Source organism: Macrobrachium nipponense, chromosome 15 (genome assembly GCF_015104395.2).
Source record: "Macrobrachium nipponense isolate FS-2020 chromosome 15, ASM1510439v2, whole genome shotgun sequence".
NCBI classification, from domain to species: domain Eukaryota; kingdom Metazoa; phylum Arthropoda; class Malacostraca; order Decapoda; family Palaemonidae; genus Macrobrachium; species Macrobrachium nipponense.
The window spans coordinates 24605951-24627707 of record NC_087208.1 but is presented as its reverse complement, the minus strand read 5'-3'; the positions used below and the strand labels follow the sequence as shown (position 1 = coordinate 24627707).

The window sequence follows — 21757 nt, the reverse complement described above, 5'->3', positions numbered from 1 at the left end:
TTGTTCATACACTGAACAAACCACCAGTCTTAACATTTGGAAACACTCTTTCAATCACACTTGGAAAGAGGTATGAGAATCCTGAATCAATTGGAGGTTTGTCACACCTGATCATTCTTTGTAGGAATGAGGATTCTAAAGAAGAGGACCTAAGCCTTTGAGATGTTAGATATGTGGATATTTAATAGTACCCAGTCCATTGTGTTTAAATAAAATGTAACATGTCCAGATTTTTCACTGCATATATAGAAGTCAAAGAGAACTACGTATATCTGTTCAAGCAACAAACCATGTCAGCCACATATCTACCAAAACTAAGGCACAGAAAGCCTAGCCTAGTGTAATCTACTGAAAATGCATCTCGCACTATAAATGATGTATGTATATGAGCGCCTCAGTGGCGTGATCGGTATGGTCTTGACCTGCCACCTCAGTGGCCGCGAGTTCGATTCTCGGACATTCCATTGAGGAGTCAGAGATGTGTATTTCTGGTGATAGAAGTTCACTCTCGATGTGGTTCAGAAGTCATGTAAAGCCATTGACACCAATGCTGAATAACCACTGGTTCCATGCAATGTAAAAACATCATACAAACAAACAAAAACAAGATGTATGTATAAGATGAAATCGTGTTTTTGGATGAAATTTTAATGATCAGATGATACACAAGAAATAGTCAAATTATAGCTCTTTTGCATGGTGTATATTTTTGAGTTTCACAGAATACTTGTGTATTTATGAAGCACGCTTCAGTTTCGAAATCCAAAAAAATCCAAAACTGAAAGTATGGCGCCACTCTCGTAGCCGCTCAACTAATGGTGGCTGATTAAAAAAAAGTCCTGGTTCATAGGAGTTGCCAGATTTAAGAAGTTAGACTGTACAGGATAACAATTATGTACATCAAATTAACATAACTGATATAAAGAAAAAATGAAATTAAAAAAATATTACCAAATAGTGTACAAACATTTTTTTGAGTATGTATTAAAACCAATGACTTGCCCTTCTCGCAGTGTGAGGTAAAAAAAAACCAGTAGTGAAAACAAACCCCTGCTAATTAAATAAAATCACAGTTTAGTTTACATTAAGCAATAAAGGCATAAAACTAAACAGAACTTTCATGTATAAGGAAATAAAATAGCTGTACACAATGAATAATGTGACCATTTGTTTTCTTCCACTGGACTTCATTCACTCCTAGGAAGCCAGTATCTTGTACCTAAATCCCTTCTATCCTCCTGCCAAAGGAAGAATATTCAACTTCCCTGTAACACAGAAAAGAAAATTTCAACTGTCACCTTCACTTTGAGGAATAATTTAACTTTACTTACAAATTCTTTAGATGAAAATTTATTCCAGTAATATAACAATATTACAAGTAAAAGAAAAAATGTATCCTATTTACGTTTTATAGAAAGAAATCATTACATAACAAAAATTGCTTTACTACGAGAACTACACTTCAACAAGGAATAAAGAATAAAGTAAAGTCTTGTAGAGTACACTGATATAAGGTATAAATTTGTTCATTAAATATAGAGGAATACTCTGGTCTCTAAAGTAGTAAAAACTCTTAACTCTTGAATAACAACTGGTACAGTACTGCAGTCGACCCCCGCTAATTGTGGAATCACGATTTGCGGACTTGCCTATTCGCAGATTTTTCTGTGGACCATATATACCCATTATTCGTAGAAAATTCACCTAGTCATGGTATTTTTAACTGAGAACTATTCACAAATGACTATATTTTCATATTATTTTTGTGACTAAATGCACTTTTTGTGATAAAACTATTAAAAACTTGGGTATAAGTATTTTACAGGGTCTTTTTTTCATGTTTTAACTATCAAAATAGGCAGTTCTAAGCATTTTTAAAGGGGTTTAAAGTATTTGTGGATTTTTGCTACTCAAGGGGGTGGGTGTGATACCCATCCCTCACGAAGATGGGGGGGTCCACTGTATATAGCTGCAAAAGATCACAAAATAAACTTACATACTTTACTTCATTTCTACACATTATAATGCATATTTCAGTTTGACAGCTTTTTCTTTTGAAAGTAAATATGTTACAAAGTATATTCTAGATGGCGGGTGCCTAATGAACCAAAGAGATAACCTAACCTAAAAGAACTAGGTATACCTTTGACAAAGTTTTCTGAAACTTTAGCTCCTATAAGGAGGCATTTATGAGCTTCATCTAACTTTTAAAAGTTGTCAAAGGCTGGTTTTTATATTTTGAAATATTAATAAACACCTAATAAATGAATTGAGTACATAAGATAGTTAGGGATATTTGCACTGATTAAAGATGACTTATCTGAACTGCTTGATTACAGATGGGTGTTGCCAGCACTTAGAAAGTAGCCAGACATTTAAAAAAATATTAAATGCAGTTATGAAAAAAAACAATTAGGGAGAGTACTATACAGATATACATATATTTATCAGTTTTTGTTATAATAAAGGAGTATCATAGTTGAAATTCTCAACTACATATATTAAAAATAATCCAATACAGGAAACCAAGGATTATGTCATACTTAGTTAATTACTTAATATATTACAGTTAATCTTGATTGGCAGCAGCTATAGTCGTCAAAAGCTTATTGATTTGCGGATTTGTCCAGTCACATGTAAGATCATCAAGATGATTGTCGAAATCATTTACGTCATGCTGAACTTTACGCTGTAGGAGTTGTGATGTTACCTCCAAGGATCCCGTTTCAATGTGTACACTGAAAATAATTCCATATTCATCAAAAAATAAATCAAAACTTCTATATATTTACAAAAATTACATTTTTATGATAAAATATATAATGTAAAACTGAAAGAGTAAACTGATTATGGATACATGAGGATAACTATAGTATTTCAAATATTCTGAATAACTCAGCAAGTTAATTCTGTTAATAAGATGCTATTAAGCTTTAAGCACAAAAAGGCCACCAATTCAACAAAACCAAACCAGATATAAATGCATATACTATACAGCACATACCTTGATTTATCTCTGCTCTTCCACTTTCCTTCTGAGCTAAGTTGGGAAACAATGATTGGAGCTGTTTGAAGATTTAAACAAAGTCGCTTGTTATCAATCTGTAAAACAAGTTAAAAACTTGAAAATACATGTTAAAATTTTTTTTAAAACTAGGTCTAGCTGTGATAAATACTAGATACTCATCCATGGAAACTCAGCAGTGCAAGTGAAGATACCATTTTCTTAAATCGTCAGACACATATTGTTTAATAATGCTGTTTTTGTTGCTTGCCAGATTTCAAATAACTTTAAACCATAGATTCTGTAGAAGTCCTATAATCAATGATACTTGAAATGCAGGAACAAGGTAACGTCAGAAAAGAGTAGAATAATCATCCTCCTTTAAAACCTCTGTGAGGCCTTGTTTGATATCAGCCAAGGGCCCCTTCTCTGGATGGAATTGCTGCTGAACAACCAGGTGTGAGCCTCAGCCCTGCATCAACAAGGTTGATTTCAACCAGCAAAGTTTCTGTTGCTCTGGATGATTTACCAAAACTACCAGTTTCCTAAAAGATCTGATGCAACATCACCCAGGATAATTGATTAACCTGACCCCACTGCACCACCACCTATACCACTGCACACCAGGTTTAACAACCTGTTTCTATATTCCTACCATCAAAGGGCACCTTCCTTGCTTGGGCAAATGTAAGGGATGGCCTCAGAGAAGATGAAGAGAGTGCATTCAAGACATTTGACAAAGGAATAAATGAAGGGAAGATACGAAACATTTTGGGAAATGGCTCATTAAAAACAGCAACCCCAGCTAAGGATTAAGCTGAGAAAATCCTTGACTGATAAAATATATTTTGTAACATTCAGAATTCTGGCATTAAGATACAAAAAAAATCAGGGGAAAAGTTAGAAGGGTATGAATGGGAGCACTCTAATAAATGTGGTCAATTTTCAAATCCTATGAGAGCAAGACTAACTGTGAGCTGTGAGAAATTTTTCAGTGCAGCATGTGAACAAAAATAAAATTTTTACGAAATTGGATTTTATATATACTTAACAAGTAACTACATAGCTGTGAGTTTCTACTTTCACAGCTGAATCCCATAATGACAGGAGGTGGGAATCATAGACATATACTACTCAAAAATACTCAGAATGAAGATGAACTTACAATAGTAAATTTCATAGTGAGCATTAATAAAATGCTTGTTGTAACCTTACTTGGCGAGAGAGCTCCAGCAGGCAGATACTGCCTCTGGTCAGAGCTCATCTTGACCCATAGTAGCGTGGCAGTAAAGCCAGGTGTTGCTTCTACTTTAGTGGGATGCTTTGCAATCAAGGAGAGCTCTGACTGCCAAAGCAAAACACACAAACCCTAGCCCTGGGCATCAACACAATACAACCAGAAATACCAGTTACCTAAACACCAAATATAAACAATCACCATTACCCATCCATAGAAACAAGATTGATGGGTACTCCGGGTACACAATACCCATCAAGCTTCCCAAAAACTCGACAACCAATGTCAAGGCAGTTAAAATAAGAGAATAGGTAAATTCTCCTACCCTTGGTTTCCCAATACCATGCTAGCTATAGATAAGGGTCCTTATGCACTACAATTATCATAAATTATTTCAACAAATTTGCAAATACTGATTTACATCTCCTGAATGTAGCTTGTACAATCAACGCAAGAGATGCATACATTATTTCTGAAAGCCAGGGAAGTGGCTACTGCCCTCACTTCATAGGCTTTGACGTTACATAAATAAGAAATGGCTTTGACATTACAAATAGGAAAATCTTCCTCTCTTAACCTTTGAGTGAGATTCAGAAATAACGTCTCTTAACAAAAACGTCAGGCTGTCTTTGGACAAAGGACGCAATGGGTCCTTGACTGGGCAACAGAGGTTAGGGAAGAGACCTATGATTCTCTTAGTCCTTTCCAAATAATGTCTCAATGCTCTTACGGGGAACAGAGTCCTATCTTAATCCGTTAGACTGAGGATGTTGGTCAGAGGCTTGATATTGAAAGAGCAAAGCCAAGGATTGAATGTGGTTTCATGTTTTTATAATAAACCCAAATTAAACTATAGTCAAACCAAAATGTCATGGCGGACGACAAGAGGTGTCATCAGAATGCTTCGTTATTTGAATCTAAAAGTTTAGGTCTTTTTCCCTTGTAGACAAAGGGAAAATCTCATCGGTATATTAGTAAGGCGGGATTAAGTTCTGTGCTGGATGGTGCGAGACCAGTCCCTCCACCCACACTTTCGGTTCTTGCTTTTTTGGGTTTTTTTTCTTTTTCCTTTATTATAGATTATCACAAATAGTTGACATACATCTGGAATACTGGTACCGTCACGTCAACCCTGGGAACCGGGGGGATCGCCACGAAAGCGATCGCCGGCTTGGCCAGAGTCACCTGAGCGACTCATGCCAGCCTACCGCTCCGTGCCTGGGTCCTGACGGTGAGCAGGCTCAATGGTCTGGACCCTGGCTGCACGGTCACTGGTAGGTGACCGTACACTCGGTGACGCGAGCGAGCGAGCAGCTGAGATGGTTCCTGGTCCGGAGGTGGAACCTCTGGAGCCAGTAGCAGAGTTACCAACGGTAGCCGGTACCCCTACGGTCCCTGTCTTCTTCTTCTGAAGGAACAGGGGGACCAGCAGACCTTACAGACCTTACAGTTCGTTCGGGTTGCCCCAGGTCCCTCAGTGTGAGGCGCCTCTAATGTCTACCAGAGAGTTGCTAGTACATCTTCCGGTATATTTTGCATCTTCCAATCTTGGATGGTCTGGGATGCAGTTTAGATATTTGTCGAGCTTATTCTTAAACACATCTACGCTCACTCCTGATATATTCCTCAGATGAGCTGGCAACGCATTGAATAGACGCTGCATTATCGATGCTGGTGCGTAGTGGATTAATGTTCTGTGTGCTTTCCTTATTTTTCCTGGTATAGTTTTGGGCACTATTAATCTACCTCTGCTTGGTCTTTCTGATATTTTTAGTTCCATGATATTTCTGTTATTCCTTCTATCTGTTTCCATGCCTGAATTATCATGTAGCGCTCTCTTCTCCTTTCTAGACTATATAATTTTAAGGATTGTAGTCTTTCCCAGTAGTCTAGGTCCTTAACTTCTTCTATTCTAGCTGTAAAGGACCTTTGACCTTTGTACACTCTCTATTTGTGCAATATCCTTTTGATAGTGTGGGTACCATATCATATTGCAATATTCAAGTGGACTACGAACATATGTTTTATAAAGCATAATCATGTGTTCAGCTTTTCTTGTTTTGAAGTGACGTAACAACATTCCCATTTTTGCTTTACATTTTGCCAACAGAATGGCTATTGATCATTGCATAACATGTTCCTATTCATCATCACACCAAGGTCTTTAACTGCTTCCTTATTTGTGATTCTCTCATTATTAGGTCCCCTATATGCATATAGCTTTCCTTCTCTGTCTCCATAATTTATTGATTCAAATTTATCAGAGTTAAATACCATCCTATTTACCTCTGCCCAATCATATACTTTGTTAAGGTCTCTTTGTAGAGCGTTCCTATCTTCATCACAAGTAATTTCTCTACTTATTCTTGTGTCATCAGCGAAACTACTCACTACCGAATCCTTAACATTACTGTCTATGTCTTCAATCATAATAACAAACAATATTGCAGCTAGCACCGTACCTTGTGGCACACCGGATATTACCTTGGTTTCATCCGATTTCTCATCGTTTGCAATAACTATCTGTTTTCTGTTGTGTAAAAATTCTTTTAACCATCTTCCTACTTTATCTACGATATTGTGTTTTCTAATTTTCTTTGCTAATATATTATGGTCTACTTTGTCAAAAGCTTTTGCAAAGTCTAGATAAACCACATCTGTTTCATTTCCGCTTTTCATATTTTTGAATATGTTCTCACGGTGGACTAACAGTTGGGTTTGTGTACTTTTTCCGGGTACGAAACCGTGTTGTCCTATATTAAACAAATTATTTTTTATTAAATGTTTCATAATATTTTTCTTCATTACCCTTTCATACACTTTCATAATATGTGATGTTAGACTCACATGCCTATAATTACTTGCCTCTAGTCTTGATCCACTTGTGAAAGTAGGGGTGATATATGCTAATTTGTGCTCATCATAAATCTTGCCTGTATCTACACTTTGTCTTAATAATATTGCAAGTGGCTTTGCGATAGAATGAACTACTTTCTTTAACAAAATAGCAGGGACTCCATCCGGCCCTGCAGCAGCTCCATTTTAATTTCATTAATTGCCTGCACAATATCAGCTTCATTAATTTCTATGTCAGCTAAATATTCACTATTTTCGTCCCTTACTTCTATATCATTATCTTCATTATCTATTCTAGGGGTGAATTCTCTCTTATATCGTTCTGCCAGTATGTTGCAAATTTCCTTTTTTTCATTCGTTAATCTCCCTTCAATTCTCAGAGGGCCTATTTCTATTCTTCTTTTATTCATCTTCTTCGCATATGAGTATAATAGTTTTTGGGGTTTTGCTTGATATTTAATAGGGTTTTTTCTTCCAAGTCCCGTTTTTCATTTTCTTTTGATTGTATAATCTTTTGTTCTGCATTTTCTATCTTACTTTTTAGTTCTATAACTTTCCATGCATTTTTTTCTTTTGCAAGACCTTTTTTCCACTTTCTGATTTTCTGGAACAAGATCCTTCTGTCTCTTGGTATGCATGAATGATGTTTACTTTTCTTCTTCGGTATATATTTATCCACTATTTTCTCCAATATTTTATATAATATCTCCGTATTTACCCTTATGTCATCACTTACGAAAATGTTATCCCAATCTTTGTTTAATTCTTCATTAATTTCTGACCATTTTATATTTTTACTGTAGAAGTTGTATTTTCCATATCCTTCCCACTTTTCATTTCTTGCTTATCTCTATTTTCACTTGCTTTGGAATGAACTGTTAATTCTATGACATTATGATCTGAAATACTCGCATTATAAACTATTATTTCTTTAACATAATTCATCTCGTTCACAAATACTAGGTCTAAAGTATTTTCCTTTCTTGTTGGCAGGTGATTTATTTGTTGAATGTTGTATTCTAGTAGCATATCTAATAGCTTTTCAAATTGCCTCTTATCTTCTGCACTACTATTACTCTCTTTTTATATGTATAAATACAACCACATTCTCCTATTCGTTCTTTCCATTCTACGAAAGGAAAGTTGAAGTCACCAGATAGGAGAATAGTCCAGTACTTGTGATTTCTACATATATCATCCAATTTTTCAATTATTAAGTCAAACTCTTTAGTATTAGGAGGTCTATATATTACTATGTTCATCAATTTTTCAGATTCAAATTCTACCGCTATTAGTTCACATTCTGAGTTACTATATTTCTCATATATTTTTCCTTGTTTTTTGTCTTTCCCATATATTGCGGTTCCCCCTTGATTCCTATTTTTTCTATCTGATCTATAAGTTTGGAACCCTTTTATTTGATCATCATTCCCAGTCTCTTGGGAATACCAGGTTTCACTTATATTATTATATCTATTTTCTTTTCATTTTGGGTTAGTTCTTCTAAGTACTCTATTTTTCTTTTTGAGTTACTCGTAACTAAACCCTGCGCATTCATCACTATGATGGTTTGCGTGTTTTCTCCTTCATTTAATATTGATAGTAATAAGGATTTTCCCATGTCTCTTTCCTGTTCTGGTATGTTGTTCTTTTTTTCATTTCCAGAAATTCTGACATTAAAAAATCCAACTTTTCCATAATATTTGATCTTCCTTCATCATAATTATTCATTTTGTGTCTGAATCTGCAATTTTCTCCGTTTCTGCAATATCCTCTTGCATAATAAATACAGTTATTATCTCTTGAGTAGAATTTCAGAGCTGATGCTTTGAAATTTTTTGCTGACACCTCTGCATATCTCATTGGTGGTTTGCTTTTCTCTTTTACCTGATATTCTTGATTTCTCTCTTTATTTGTTTCTTTCTTATTTTGGATTTTATTACTTGGTTGGTTATTTATTTGATTATGATTCATGGCTACAGGGTGCATATATTTGCATTTTTTGTCGAACTTACATCCTTTTCCTTCTTTTAGGTTTATACATATTTTTGGATGCAGATCTCTGCAATCATCCCCATAGCCATCTAAGTATGCACATTTACCATAAATTTCATAGTTTTGACATACCTTAGGATGTTTGTAGTAACATCTTTCTCCAAATCTGCAATTCCCTCTTTTCAAAAGGTTGCAGATTTTGTCTCTCTTGTCTATTTTTTCCTCTTTCCCGTCATTGTGTAGATCTGGGTAGAGCCTCTTTGGGATTTGCTTTTCTGTGTCATATCGTAATTTATTTCTTCGTAGGTATGCTGCTTTATTGCCTTCATATGTAGTATCAATGAGTATCTCTGCATCCATACTTTTATCTTGTTCTTTGTTTTCCTTAATTTTTTTCTGTCATTTCATTTTTGTTTACTTCTCTTCCGTTTTCCTCTTCTTCTTTTTCTTCTTCTTCTTTCTTCTCTTCTTCCATCCTCAACTATTTGTACATTCAATCTTGATTTAATAACATTGTCTATCCATGATAGACATGTTGAACAAAAAAATTCTTGTATCTTTTCTCAAATCTTGCATTACCTCAGCACACTGTGGATGGGTCGGAATGTTGCATGCAGCACATTTTCTGATTAGGTTTTGTGGATTGACTATGCTATACCAAACCTTACACAGTTTGCATGCTTTTGGCATTCTTTTTCCTAATGCATCAATTAGGATATTCACAAGATTCACCTTATTCATTTTCTTTGTCGGAATATGTTGGTTTATGTATATTTTTCTTTATGAGTCTCTTGACCACTTGGATTTTATTTGGAACTTCTTCATTATTTTCAAGATGTTTTCATTAGATTTGTTCCAGTTTGAAGGATTATATCCTTCTAATATATCTATGAATGCTTTTTGTATCTTTTTGGTTAGGACTGTTGCTGATTTCATAGATGAGAAATGCCAGTTCCCTTCCTGCTACCTCATCGTATTGCGAATCCGCCAAGCAAGCTAAATTACGCCACCTCTTCCCGCAGTTGGAACTTACTGCCATCTTGTTCTGATTTCAGTATTACACTTGTTAAACTAACTTAGAAGACGCTTTATCCTACTATTTTCACACTAATCTTATCACCGATAGTTCACGAACACTTCTAGATATTTCTCAAATTCTAGTCGTATGTTAAACTTGTGATATCTGTTGATTAATCTGACTTCACGCGGGTACGTCTCACCAAGCAAGATGGCTACTACGGGAAAGACCCTTAGAAGTCTCTGTGCGAGACTTCTTTTGGGGGGGGGCAGGCCAACTTCTTCTTCCTCGGGTGGGGGGCATTGGAAGTCGAAGGGGAAGAGGCGGCAGAAGACGACGACGGAGAAGACAACGACACCTTCCTCTTCTTCCTGGACTTCTTTGCTAACTTCCTCAGGACAACCGACAGGTCCTCCATCCAGGACGGAGCTGGAGCAGTTGCGGTAGCAACATGGCCCAACTGCATCTGTCCGCAGGACCCTGCGGAAGGAGCAGCACTACCACGGGCAGGAACGGAGACAGCAGGAACACCCACAGGAACTGGTGGACGGTCAAGCGGGGAGCTCTTCGGGCACTCAAAGTCAGGGGACGGGGCAAGGACAGCAAACCCAAGTGGCGGAGGAACCATCTCCTTTCACGGCATGTAAGTCAGCGGGGCTTGTACAGCGGCTGAAGGCGTTACCGATGTTACATGCTGCGTGTACACCAGGTGCGGCGGTGCGGCATACCCTGGTGTTGAGAGAGTGGTGGTGGTCATTGTCAACAACCCTTGAGTCACTGGGGCCACAGCCAGATGTTGTAACAGCCCCTGGATACTGGGAGTGCCCGGAAGACTCAACGAGTGCCACACCTGCTGAAGGTCTCCACCCGCGGAGGCAGACACACCTGGGGAAGCAACAGTTGGGTTAATGGGAGGGGTTCCCATTTGCTCAGAGGGGAAAAGATCCCACCCTGAATGGACCAAAGACCCCGAATACAACTCTAGGTCGGGGTGTCGCGCTCCTTCCTCTGCACTCGACAGACGAACTAAGAGGCAGAACGGGACACGTCCCCTGAAGGGGAGAGAGCCATACGCGGGAGCTGGCTGGGAGGGAGAAAGGAAGACGACGTGTCAGTCACCAGAGGTGTCAAGGGAGAGCTTTCCGACAACACCTTGGCAACTTTACTTGGTTTCCTCCTCTTCTCATAGAGCTCTCACTGCTCCTCCAACCAGTAGATACAAAAAGCACATGGTACAGCCCAAGAGCATTCACACCCTAAGCACCGCGTACACAATAAATGAATGTCTACCGCATCGCTGGACCTGAATCCCCCACACTTAAAGTCCTCCACTCCAGGGCACACTCTCCGGTTGGATGGGGGGCGAGGGGGCTTCTCCACTTTGTGGGCTTGCATGACTCCAGCAATGCAAAACCACAAATAATAACAAAAAGAATAATAAGTACTTACAGTGCACACACACTAGTAATGCAACAAGAAAAAGCGCAGAAGTAAGTAGCTCAATTGTTGACATCAACGAACAACTCATGACAGAGGCGGGCAGAGAGGAGAACACACGTCTACACACCCCACGGCGGTCGAAAGCAAGTGATATGTTTTACCTCCAGTCGGGCGGGACTCCTGACCATCGGACAAGCAAAGCAGTTACTACCGAACTACCTTGTTAGAAATCTTACGACAGGTCCAGCTGGCGCTGAATAGTAATTCCTTATGTAAAGGACCGAGAGTTTGTATTACGTGTCGGAACAAACAACATCTATGTTCCAAGACAGCAAAGTTGTTTTCTCTTGTTTGAACATCTCAAGAGACTTAATTAAATTGCTGATGTCGTTGTCTGAGGATAAATCTAGTCCACTGTGCCTTAAAACAGAGTTTAGCATGGCCCTATATCCCTTAACCATAGAGGTAGTTAAACACTGGGAAGTCCTTAAAAATAGCAGAAAGTCTGCTATTTGGGCTACAGAGGTAGAGGAAGATGAGACATCATGTCTTCTGCACCAGCTATGGAAGACTGATCACTTGGATTGATAAACATTAGCGGAAGGCTGGCACCTACACTTGCTGCCTACATTTTGCAATTGCCTCCGCAGCTGGTCTCGAAAAGTCTATTGCTCTGACAAGCTTCCTGACAGTCTGATGCCTGTCAGAGCAAGAGTGGATAGTCCTTGGTGGAACCGGTGGTAATGCGGTTGCTTGAGTAGACTTCCTTTCTGTGGCAGAAGTTTTGGGAAATCTACAAAAAGGTTGAGGAGATCTGGAAACAATTATTTTTGTGGCCAAAAGGGTGCTACTTATGTCATCAAGAGGTTGCTGTGTGGGAATGCATAAACGTTGAGATCAAATCAATTCTGGATCATCACATCTGTTGCCCATGTGAGACAATCAGGGGCTGGCGAGCAATACAGGGAGTTGACGATTTCTCATCGTCGAAAACAGATCTATCAACAGCTTCCCCCACCGTTTCCACAGGTCCGTGCACACTTACTTAAACTCATTCGTGATGACATTTAATTTCCCTTTAATAAATCTTGTTACAATCTTGGTGTGATTGTTGTGGGCCCGGAGGAGAAGATCTCTGGCCACATCGTGCAGGGAGAATTAGTGAGTCCCTCCTTGGTTTCTTATAGTATGTATATGCAAGCATCATCATATTGTCCAAGTGAACCATGACTGTGCTATGGTAAACTACTGTAGCAAAATGACAAATTTTTAATAAATTTTTATTTTTCATAGCTAACAAACCTTCAGTCTTAACAACAGGATAATCTCGAAGAGCCAGCTGGTAACTGGTGAAAAACAATCAAAGATTGTATAGCAAGGAATCTGTGAGATCTGGCAACTCATGCATGTATGAGAGGGACTAGGAGTTCGTTCCCGAGAGGGAGAATGCAACTGCTTCCTGAATAAGGAGCGTCCTTGATGATCCTCGCTACTCCCGGTTGAGACAAGCTTCAACTCTTGGTTGGCGGCCTCTGGTCCTTGCGGCGACGAGTAGGGACAGAGGTTGGTGAAGCTGGAGAAACAACCCTCTGCTCTACATCTTGCATACGTGCTGACGGACATCCTTGGGTAGGAGAGACACTCCTATCACTTTCCCCCACTAGAACCATCGTGGACACTGTCCAGAGACACCACATCCCGCAGGTAAGATGATGAAGCTAAGCTTCCTTGATGGACAGAAGACGAGGAGGCCTTCCTTCCCCCATCCTCACTCCCTACCTCCCCCCTTCCTCCGCGTACGCGTCCGTGAACGGGAGATTGTTGAGGGGATGAAGGCGAGATGCTCCCTCACTCGATGAGGAAGCCACAAAGTCCTTGACTTTCCAGCGTCTTATTCATTGCGCCGGAGGTGGGGGCCGACGGCGTCAGGAATGCAGTCCTTTCCTCCCTACGGCATTGCCTCACCTTTACTGGGGTGATGGCTGCCTTCCTCTTAATGCCCTTCCTCTTTGGAGCTAAGGCTGCTAGCTTACTCTCCAACAATGAGTCCAGTCTATTGCAAAGTGACTGAAGCAGTGTCTCAGACAGCTCTTCGCAAGCGGACGATGACGTCATGGCTGGGAGGGATGACGTCATTGGTCTTGAAAAATGGCTGCTCGCTGCCTCCAACACTATGGGATGGGCGGATGAATCGAGTGATGTCACAGTCTCCCCCAACCCAGAATGAGCTGCATGACTCCTCAGCGGAGAAATACAAGATGGCACTGGTGAAGGAATATAGTATGGTGTTGGTGGAGGGATACTGGATAGCTGCTGTGCTGACCTCATCTGCCCAGAGGTGGGGGGGCCACGGTCCCACATAGAAGAGACCTGGTGGTGAGGGAACTGCTACAAGGGTAGGGGGAGGGATCTGCGATTCTGGGAAATGCAACAACAACCCCTCCTAGGATGGAGGATCCCGTAGCCCCAGCGATGCCCATGCCCACAGCACCGCCATCTCGGATGCTTCTTCTCCTCAAACAAGATTACCATTAGAGACCACATCTTCCCTTCTGGAAAGAGAAATGGAACATGATGGAGAAGGAGTCAAATTAAATAAAAGATTATTGATTCGTCCTCTCGATACTTCAACCGATGAATCAATGGAAGAAAAGGAAGGAGATCTAACTACCCTAGTACCATCCTCTGCCTGAGAGTCAATCGGGTAAGCTGTCAAATCTTGATGAGGAGGGGAGAATCTCTCCCACGATGGAAGCATCGATGTTCCACGATGTTCTCTCTTATTGTAGAACAGCTTCCACTGAGAGTTAGGCCATGCCCGACACTCTAAACAGGGATTGGTCACTGTACAAATGTTTGCTCTACACCTACTTCAAGTTTAATGTGGGTTGGTTGCTACGGAAGCCAAAAACCTTGAGCAGGAGAATCCTCGAACGCCTGGGCACATTCCCTGACGAGCCTTCAAAGATCCAGAGGAATCCATAACTAAAACCATGCAAACACATATACACATGCACTGAGAAATAAAGGGCGAAACAAAGAAACAAAGGATTGGCTTGGGGGAGCTTGTGAAAGCATATGTATCTCCAAGGCGGCCAGGAAAAGACTGACCAGTCACGCCGCCATACATGCGTGGCTTCCAGCCTCACAACGCGTCGGACGATCAGGGTTGCCAGAGGTCACAGATTTCTTGCTTTTCAATCTTAGATTGATCCAACCGGTTACCAGTACCAGCTTGCACGGGAAATAATCCTATTGTTAAGACCCAAGGTTTGTTCCGCATATGAATAACTTTCGATTACCTTACACTGAAAATATTTCTCTTTTCCAAAAGGTTAAGGTACATATTTACATATTTCATTTCCATATCTGTAACATTATGTATATCTCATCACACCATTTTCTGAGAACCAATCAACTTAGGGGTGAAAAATGAAAATCAACTAACCAGGATGTATCACGCCATAAAAGTAGCCCTGGACTGGACTGGTTAATACACACGAGAAAACACTGAAATATTGTTTTTTTACAAATATGTAATGTTAAAGACCCACTTACATTATTAGACATGCATCATTATTGTTCTCAGCAATTTTTTCGGCTATTTTCAGAGCTACAAAATCTGGCCTGAAATGAAAAAGAGAGCATATTTAGTAATATGGGATTTGTATATGTCAACACTTTATAAAGGCAAAAGTCACAGGCAAATGGTTTTACAAGATACAAGATACTTTTAAATGCTATCCACAAGAAATGACAATTTGTCCAAAATTGCATTTTTCCTAACTATACAAACCTGAGGTCCTTTTACAATAGGAAGGTTACTAGCGGCAGCTGGATAGATCGTAAGCTTTCGAACAAGGGGTTCGGTAGTTAACTGCTTGTCCGACAGGCGCGCACGCGACTGGGAGGTAAACAATCACTTTTGCTTTTGGCCCAAGCAAAAAACTGCAGAATGAGGGGTGGCATGAGGTGGGACTATGTGTAAAAGGACCTCAGTTTGTATAGTTAGGAAAAATGCAATTTTGGACAAATTGTCATTTGTTCCGACACAGCATACAAACCTTCGGTCCTTTTACAATAGGAAGACTCACTTCTTGGTGGGAGGAATCTGAGTCTTTTGTGAACAGACTGGTGTTCGCCCAACCTTGGAATGCCTCCCTGGTCGTAAGAGCGAGGGAGGGATCCAAGCCTCTGTCCGATTGATCGGGGTGTGCACCGCAGGATCAATGGTCAGACCTCTGGACCAAGTACTAAGAGAGAGGCAAGCGTGTCTCTTCGTACCAGCAATGTAAGAACTTGTTCCTGTACAGGAGCAAATATAAAGTCATGGGTTTGTCTCTTGTTGGCATCCACTTCCCCCCCCTTGTAGGAGGAAGTGGTGGATATTCTGCTTCTATCCCTAGTGAAAGGGATAGAATGGGGCTCTGTCATATAGCTCACCTGCATCTCGTCCTCATCCAGCGTAGTGACGACCGTGACCCTCTGCCCACAGGTAGAGGAGGAGGAAAAGATGGGAAGAGAAGCCAGTCACTCACTCATTCTCACATCCATCCGCACAGTCACACCAGGACTCGATGCTGTTCAGCCTGCGAGGGTCTGGGTTAGCTACACAACTTGTTGAGCAGCCACCACGGGTCCCAAGGAAAAGGTATCCAAGGACCTGTGGGCAATATCCCGAAGGTAGAAGGAGGTGAAGGTAGTTTGGTTAGCCCAGACAACGAGGGGCCAATACTTCTGACTTCGTGAGCTCTCGGACGGGACGTACGGATGTCGTCACTACCATCAGCCTCATACGCCCTCCTGATGACCTCACGCAGCCAGAACGAAAGAGTGTTCTTGGATACTTCTTTCTTGGTTACCCCGGTGCTAACGAAGAGGCGTCGACACTCAGGCCTGAGGTGCCGAGTTCTCTTCAGATAGCGCCGTAGCGCCCTCACAGGACAAAGCAGCATCTCATCCGCATCATTATCGGTGAAGTCCATTAGGGAGGGAATCGTGAAAGACTCAAACCTGTCGTCAGGGACCGAAGGTTTCTGAGTCTTCGCAACGAAGTTCGGGACGAAATAGAGCGTCACAGATCCCCATCCCCTGGATGTCGTATATCGAAGGAAAGACCATGAAGTTCCCCTACTCTCTTCGCCGATGCCAGGGCCAGCAAGAAGAGGGTCTTGAGGGTCAGATCCCTGTCTGTCTGACGACTCTCGAAGTGGCTCGAAGGGTCTTCGAGTCAAACTCCTAAGGACGAGAGTCACATCCCACGGCAGGGGGCCTGAGTTCCCTGGGTGGGCAAGACCTTTCGAAGCTCCTCATGAGCAAGATCTCGAACGAGTTCGAGATATCCAATCCCTCAAGTTTCAGGACTAGTGCCAGGGCGGCTCTATATCCTTTTACTGGTGGGTACTGAGAGGAGCTTCTCTCGGCGAAGAAAAACCGAGGAGGAAATCCGCTACCTGCTGAAGAGTGGCTCTGAGAGGAGATATAACCCCGTCTACGACACCAACCCACAGAAGACGGCCCACTTTCCCTGGTGTAACACAGCGATTGCAGAGGACTGACGGACGTTTCCAGCCAATCTCTGTTGCTGCGCTACGAGAAAAGCCTCTCGTTCGCAAGAGATGGTGGATAACAGCCAGCCGTGAAGACGAAGGGACTGGACTGTTTGGTGGTACCGCTCTACGTGTGGCTGGACGAGAAGGTTGTGCCAAGGGGGAATCTCTCTCGGTTCTCCTGCGAGAAGAGCCAGCAGGTCCGGATACCAAATGGCCTGGGGCCATTTGGGAGCCACCAGGATCATCCTGAGATTCAGGGTGACCAGTGCTCGACTGATCACCTTGCGAATCAGGCTGAACGGGGAAAGGCGTAAGCGAAGAGGTTGTCCCACGGATGTTAAAGAGCGTCCTCTGCAGCTGCCCATGGGTCCGGCACGGCTGAAAAGAAAACCTGAAGTTTTCTGTTGTGCCGGGTGGCGAACAGATCCACGACTGGTCGCCCCCACAGGTCGAAGAGCCTTTCCGCCACGTCCTGGTGTAGAGACCATTCGGTCCCTATCACCTGATCCCGACGGCTGAGCTTGTCTGCTACTACATTCCTCTTCCCTGGAATGTAGCGTGCCGACAGCTCTATTGAGTGAGCCTCGGCCCACTCGTGCACCTGCCGAGTCAACTGGTACAACGGGAGAGACACTAGGCCCCCCTGTTTGTTGACGTAAGCCACCACCGTGTTGTCGCACATCAACACCACTGAGTGTCCCATCAAGCGGTCCTGAAACTCTTGGAGCGCGAGAAACGCTGCCTTGAGTTCCAGTACATTGATGTGAAGGTGCTTGTCGTGCTCGTCCCACACTCCTGAAGGCAGCAACTCCTCCAGGTGTGCGCCCCACCCCTCGGTCGATGCGTCTGAGAACAGCTGCATCTCCGGGGGGGGGGGGAGTGCGTAGAGGCATTCCCTTTAAGAAGTTTTTTCCTGTCGTCCAGCCACCAGGCTAGGTCCTGCCTCACCTCCGGTCTCGTCGAGCGACACTGGAAAGCTCGGGGGATCCGTTGCCTGTGACCAACTCTCTTTCTTTATCTCCACTGAAGAGACCGCAGGTGAAGACGCCCGATGAGGGACTAACTTCTCGAGTGACGGACAGGTGTCCGATCACGACTTACCATCGCTAAGCTGCCTGTTCCTGCCGAGACAGGGCGGGACTGGTTGGCTGCCTCCCTGAATCTGCTGATCCGCGAGTCTGCGGGGAAGACTCGCCCCGCTACCATGTCGATCAGCATACCCAGGTACTTCATCCTCTGCTTGGGTTTGAGATCGGACTTCTCGAAGTTCACAACGATCCCCAGATTGCGACAGAACTCGAGTAGCTGATCCCTGTCCTGTAGCAACTGCGAGCGGGAGCTCGCCAGGACTAGCCAATCGTCGAGATACCTCATCAGACGTATCCCGTGCGAATGGGCCCAAGCAGACACCAGAGTGAACACTCGCGTGAACAACTGTGGGGCGGTTGAGAGACCGAAACAAAGTGCCCTGAATTGGTACACCATCCCGTCGAGGATGAAGTGGAGGTACTTTCTGGAGGACTGATGGATGGGTATTTGGAAATACGCATCCTTCAGGTCCACTGAAAGCATGAAATCGTTCTCCCTGATGGAGTCCAGAGCACGGATAGCGTGCCGTCTCCATCGTAAACCGGGTCTGGCGAACGAACCGGTTCAGGGGAGAGAGATCTATCACCGGGCGCCAGCCCCCCGTAGACTTCTCCACCAGGAAAAGTCGACTGTAGAAGCCCGGTGACTGATCCGTGACGATCTCTACAGCTTGTTTGCTCAGCATGGTCTTGATCTCCTGTCTTAATGCTACGTCCTTCGAAGAGCCTGGAACGTATGATTGCTGTTGGACCGGGTTGGAGGTGAGGGGTGGCCGAGATTCGAAGGGTAATAGATATCCCTCCCGAAGGACATCTACTATCCAGGTCTCGGCGCCGTAGCGCTGCCAAGTTGCCCAATGGCTGGCCAGGCAGCCCCCCACTTCCGGCAGCGTTTCCCCCCTTTCTTCGACTTCTTCCCAGACCCTCCTCGCGAGAAGGAAGGCTGGGAGGAGGGCTGGTTACGGCCCTCCTTTGCAGAAGACGAAGAAGACAGAGTCTTTCCACGGGGCTTCGACGCGACTACCGTCTTAGCCACCGTGGAAGCACTAGCCGAGCTCTTTGGCTTGGCCGCAGTTCGAGGCTGCCCAGAAGCCTTCGAAACTGCCTGGTGTACCAGACGGTCATGTCATCAGTGCGCCGTCTGTCCACCGCAGTGTCCACCATCTCTCCTGGGAAGAGAGATGAGGAACTCCGTAAAGGTCCATTACGAAGCCTTAATGCCGCCTCACGCCCAGCCGCCCTGGATACTCGAGTAAGGACAGCATCCCTACGTCGGAGTACCAGGTTGGCCCACAGGTTTACCGTCTGGTGGGCTAGGAAGGAGATGGCTCTTCCCCCAGACTGGCAAAGCCTCCTGAAGGCCGAGTCTTCTTTGGGAGAGATTCCCCTGGAGTTGGCTGCGACCTTAGACACTGTGAGGGACCACAGGTCTATCCAGGAGACGGCCTGGAAAGCTGCCATGGCAGTGGATTCCAGGCCAAGTGCCTCTTGCTGCGAGAACCATAGGTTTTCTGACAGGAGCTGCTGCAGAGACACCCCCGGTGTTAGCCTGGCTAACTCCGGGTTCACCTGTTTGGCGGCATCAGGTCTTCAGATGGCACGTAGAAACGCCGCTGTCGCAGTAGAGGAGGCGGAAGTAGCTTGCTCGACCTGCCGGACTTGAGAGAGCCGTCTTGCCCGGAGACAAGAGACTCAACCTGGTCCAGAACCGAGTCGGCGAGCTCCGATCGCGGCAATCCCACCGTCGGTCTGGGTTCCCTCTTCGGGCCCCATAATGACTCGAGCCGGGACGTGGGCTCGGAAGGTGGGAGTGGCGTCCTTCCCCGAGGTTGTTGTGCTGACGAATCAGCGCAATTACCTCAGCAAAGTTCCTCTGGATCTCCGGAGTGACTGCATCCTGAGGAGTAGGACCGTCCAGTCCCTCGAACAGGAGCAGCTCCCGAGACCCTCCCCCCTCGAGGGGGAAACAGCGACAGACCCCTCTCGGTCTCCTCCAGCCACTTGCGCATACGTCCTGGCCAGTCCTAGAACCGTGCCTGGCACGTAGGGCGTCGTGGTGGGATCATGAGGGGCGCCTCCCTCACGATCACTCCTCAATACCTCGCTCCTCCCGGTGTAGCCCGAGGAGGTTGAAGGCACGGGAGAGGCAGACCTGACGCTCCCCCCTCCCTCGCTGGCAGAACCAGCAGACTTGGAGGGCTGCAGGCGATTGTCAACCCGCGGTTGGCGATCGAGCTGCAGGCCTGGTCGAAACCGTCTCGCTGTGGAGAACGGCTGGACTGAGCACAGCGGCCCCAATCTCGAGTGTCAGAAGAGCTGGTGCTGGTTGCCGTACCCGAACGCTCTCTGTGAGAGCGACGGTCAGGCGACCTGCAGGCTCCACTGTCACGGTGAGACCAGGGCTTGTCCTCACGGCACGTCACGTCGCTGACCGGCGAATGGGGGGACCTCTTCCCAGCCTCAGCCCATGGCCGGTCGTGGACCGTCACGTCAGCCCGGGTAGCCAGCTGGTCGCCGCGAGAGCGAGAGCTGGTCTGGTGAGAGTCGCGTGAGCGGCTGTCACCAGTCTTCCGCTCCGTGCCGTGAACCTGACGCTGAGCGGGCTCAGAGGTCTGGTTCCTGGCTGCACGATCGCTGGTAGGCAACCGTACACTCGGTACCTCCCGCGAACGAGAGGCCGAGACGGAACCTGATGCAGTGGCAGAACCACTGACACCAGGTCGAGGGGAAGTGCCCTCTGGTCCCCGTAGTCTTCTTCCTTGCGGAAAGAAGAGACGGGCCCTGCTCCCGAAGGAGCAGGATGACCAGCGGAAGAACCCCCTGTCTCACCGGAGCGGACGGGACCCTTAGAAGCTCCCGAAGGAGACTTCTTAGGGGGGGGAGGAGGCAACCTTCTTCTTCTTAGGCTGTGAAGCCTTAGAATATGAAGAGGGAGAGGCGGCAGACGACGACGACGACGAAGAAGACAACGAAGACGATACGCACACCTTTCCTCCTCTTCCTCTTCTTCTTCGTCAGCTTCCTCAGGACCGATGTCAAGTCAGCCATCCAGGGCGGAGCCGGGGCTGCTGTTGCCGAAGCAACAGGGCCCGGACGCACCTGTCCAGACAGACCGACATCGGGAGCAGCGGCGCCACGAACAGTAACGACATCAACAGGTGCAGGCATCACAGGAACAGCAGGAACAGGTACAGGAACGGCAGCAGTGGTCAGCAACATCACATCACTCGTCAGCGGCTGGGCAGGTACGGCAGGAGGTACAGTCAGCCAGGAAGACGGACCAGCGACACCGACATCCTTGGTACTGGCGGAGGTCCAGGGCGAGCTCTTCGGGCACACGAAGTCTGGTCGAGGCAGCACGGCAAACCCAGGCGGCGGTGGCATCACACTCCCCCGTGGTACGGCGATCGGCCCCTGCACCGATGAAGTTGGTGTTACAGACACCGCATGCGGGGAATACACCAGATGAGGAGGTGAAGCATAGCAGGGGTCGACAAGGTTGTGGTAAGTGGTGGTCACCGTGGCATGTGTGACCGCAACCGAGCCAGCTAGATTGGTAGAGCAGCC

The 21757-nt window shown here is 44.7% G+C and overlaps 1 protein-coding gene across 1 annotated transcript; it reads right to left on the bottom strand.

Annotated features, from left to right (window-relative positions):
* Positions 1–1170: 1170 nt before the first annotated feature.
* Positions 1171–21309, bottom strand: LOC135226640 (ER membrane protein complex subunit 8-like). Its single transcript, XM_064266353.1, has 4 exons — positions 21290–21309; positions 15109–15177; positions 3005–3103; positions 1171–2738 (listed from the first exon to the last, which is right to left on the bottom strand). The coding sequence occupies exons 1-4, from the start codon at positions 21307–21309 to the stop codon at positions 2570–2572; spliced, it is 357 nt and encodes a 118-aa protein (XP_064122423.1). The 3' UTR covers positions 1171–2569.
* Positions 21310–21757: the final 448 nt, after the last annotated feature.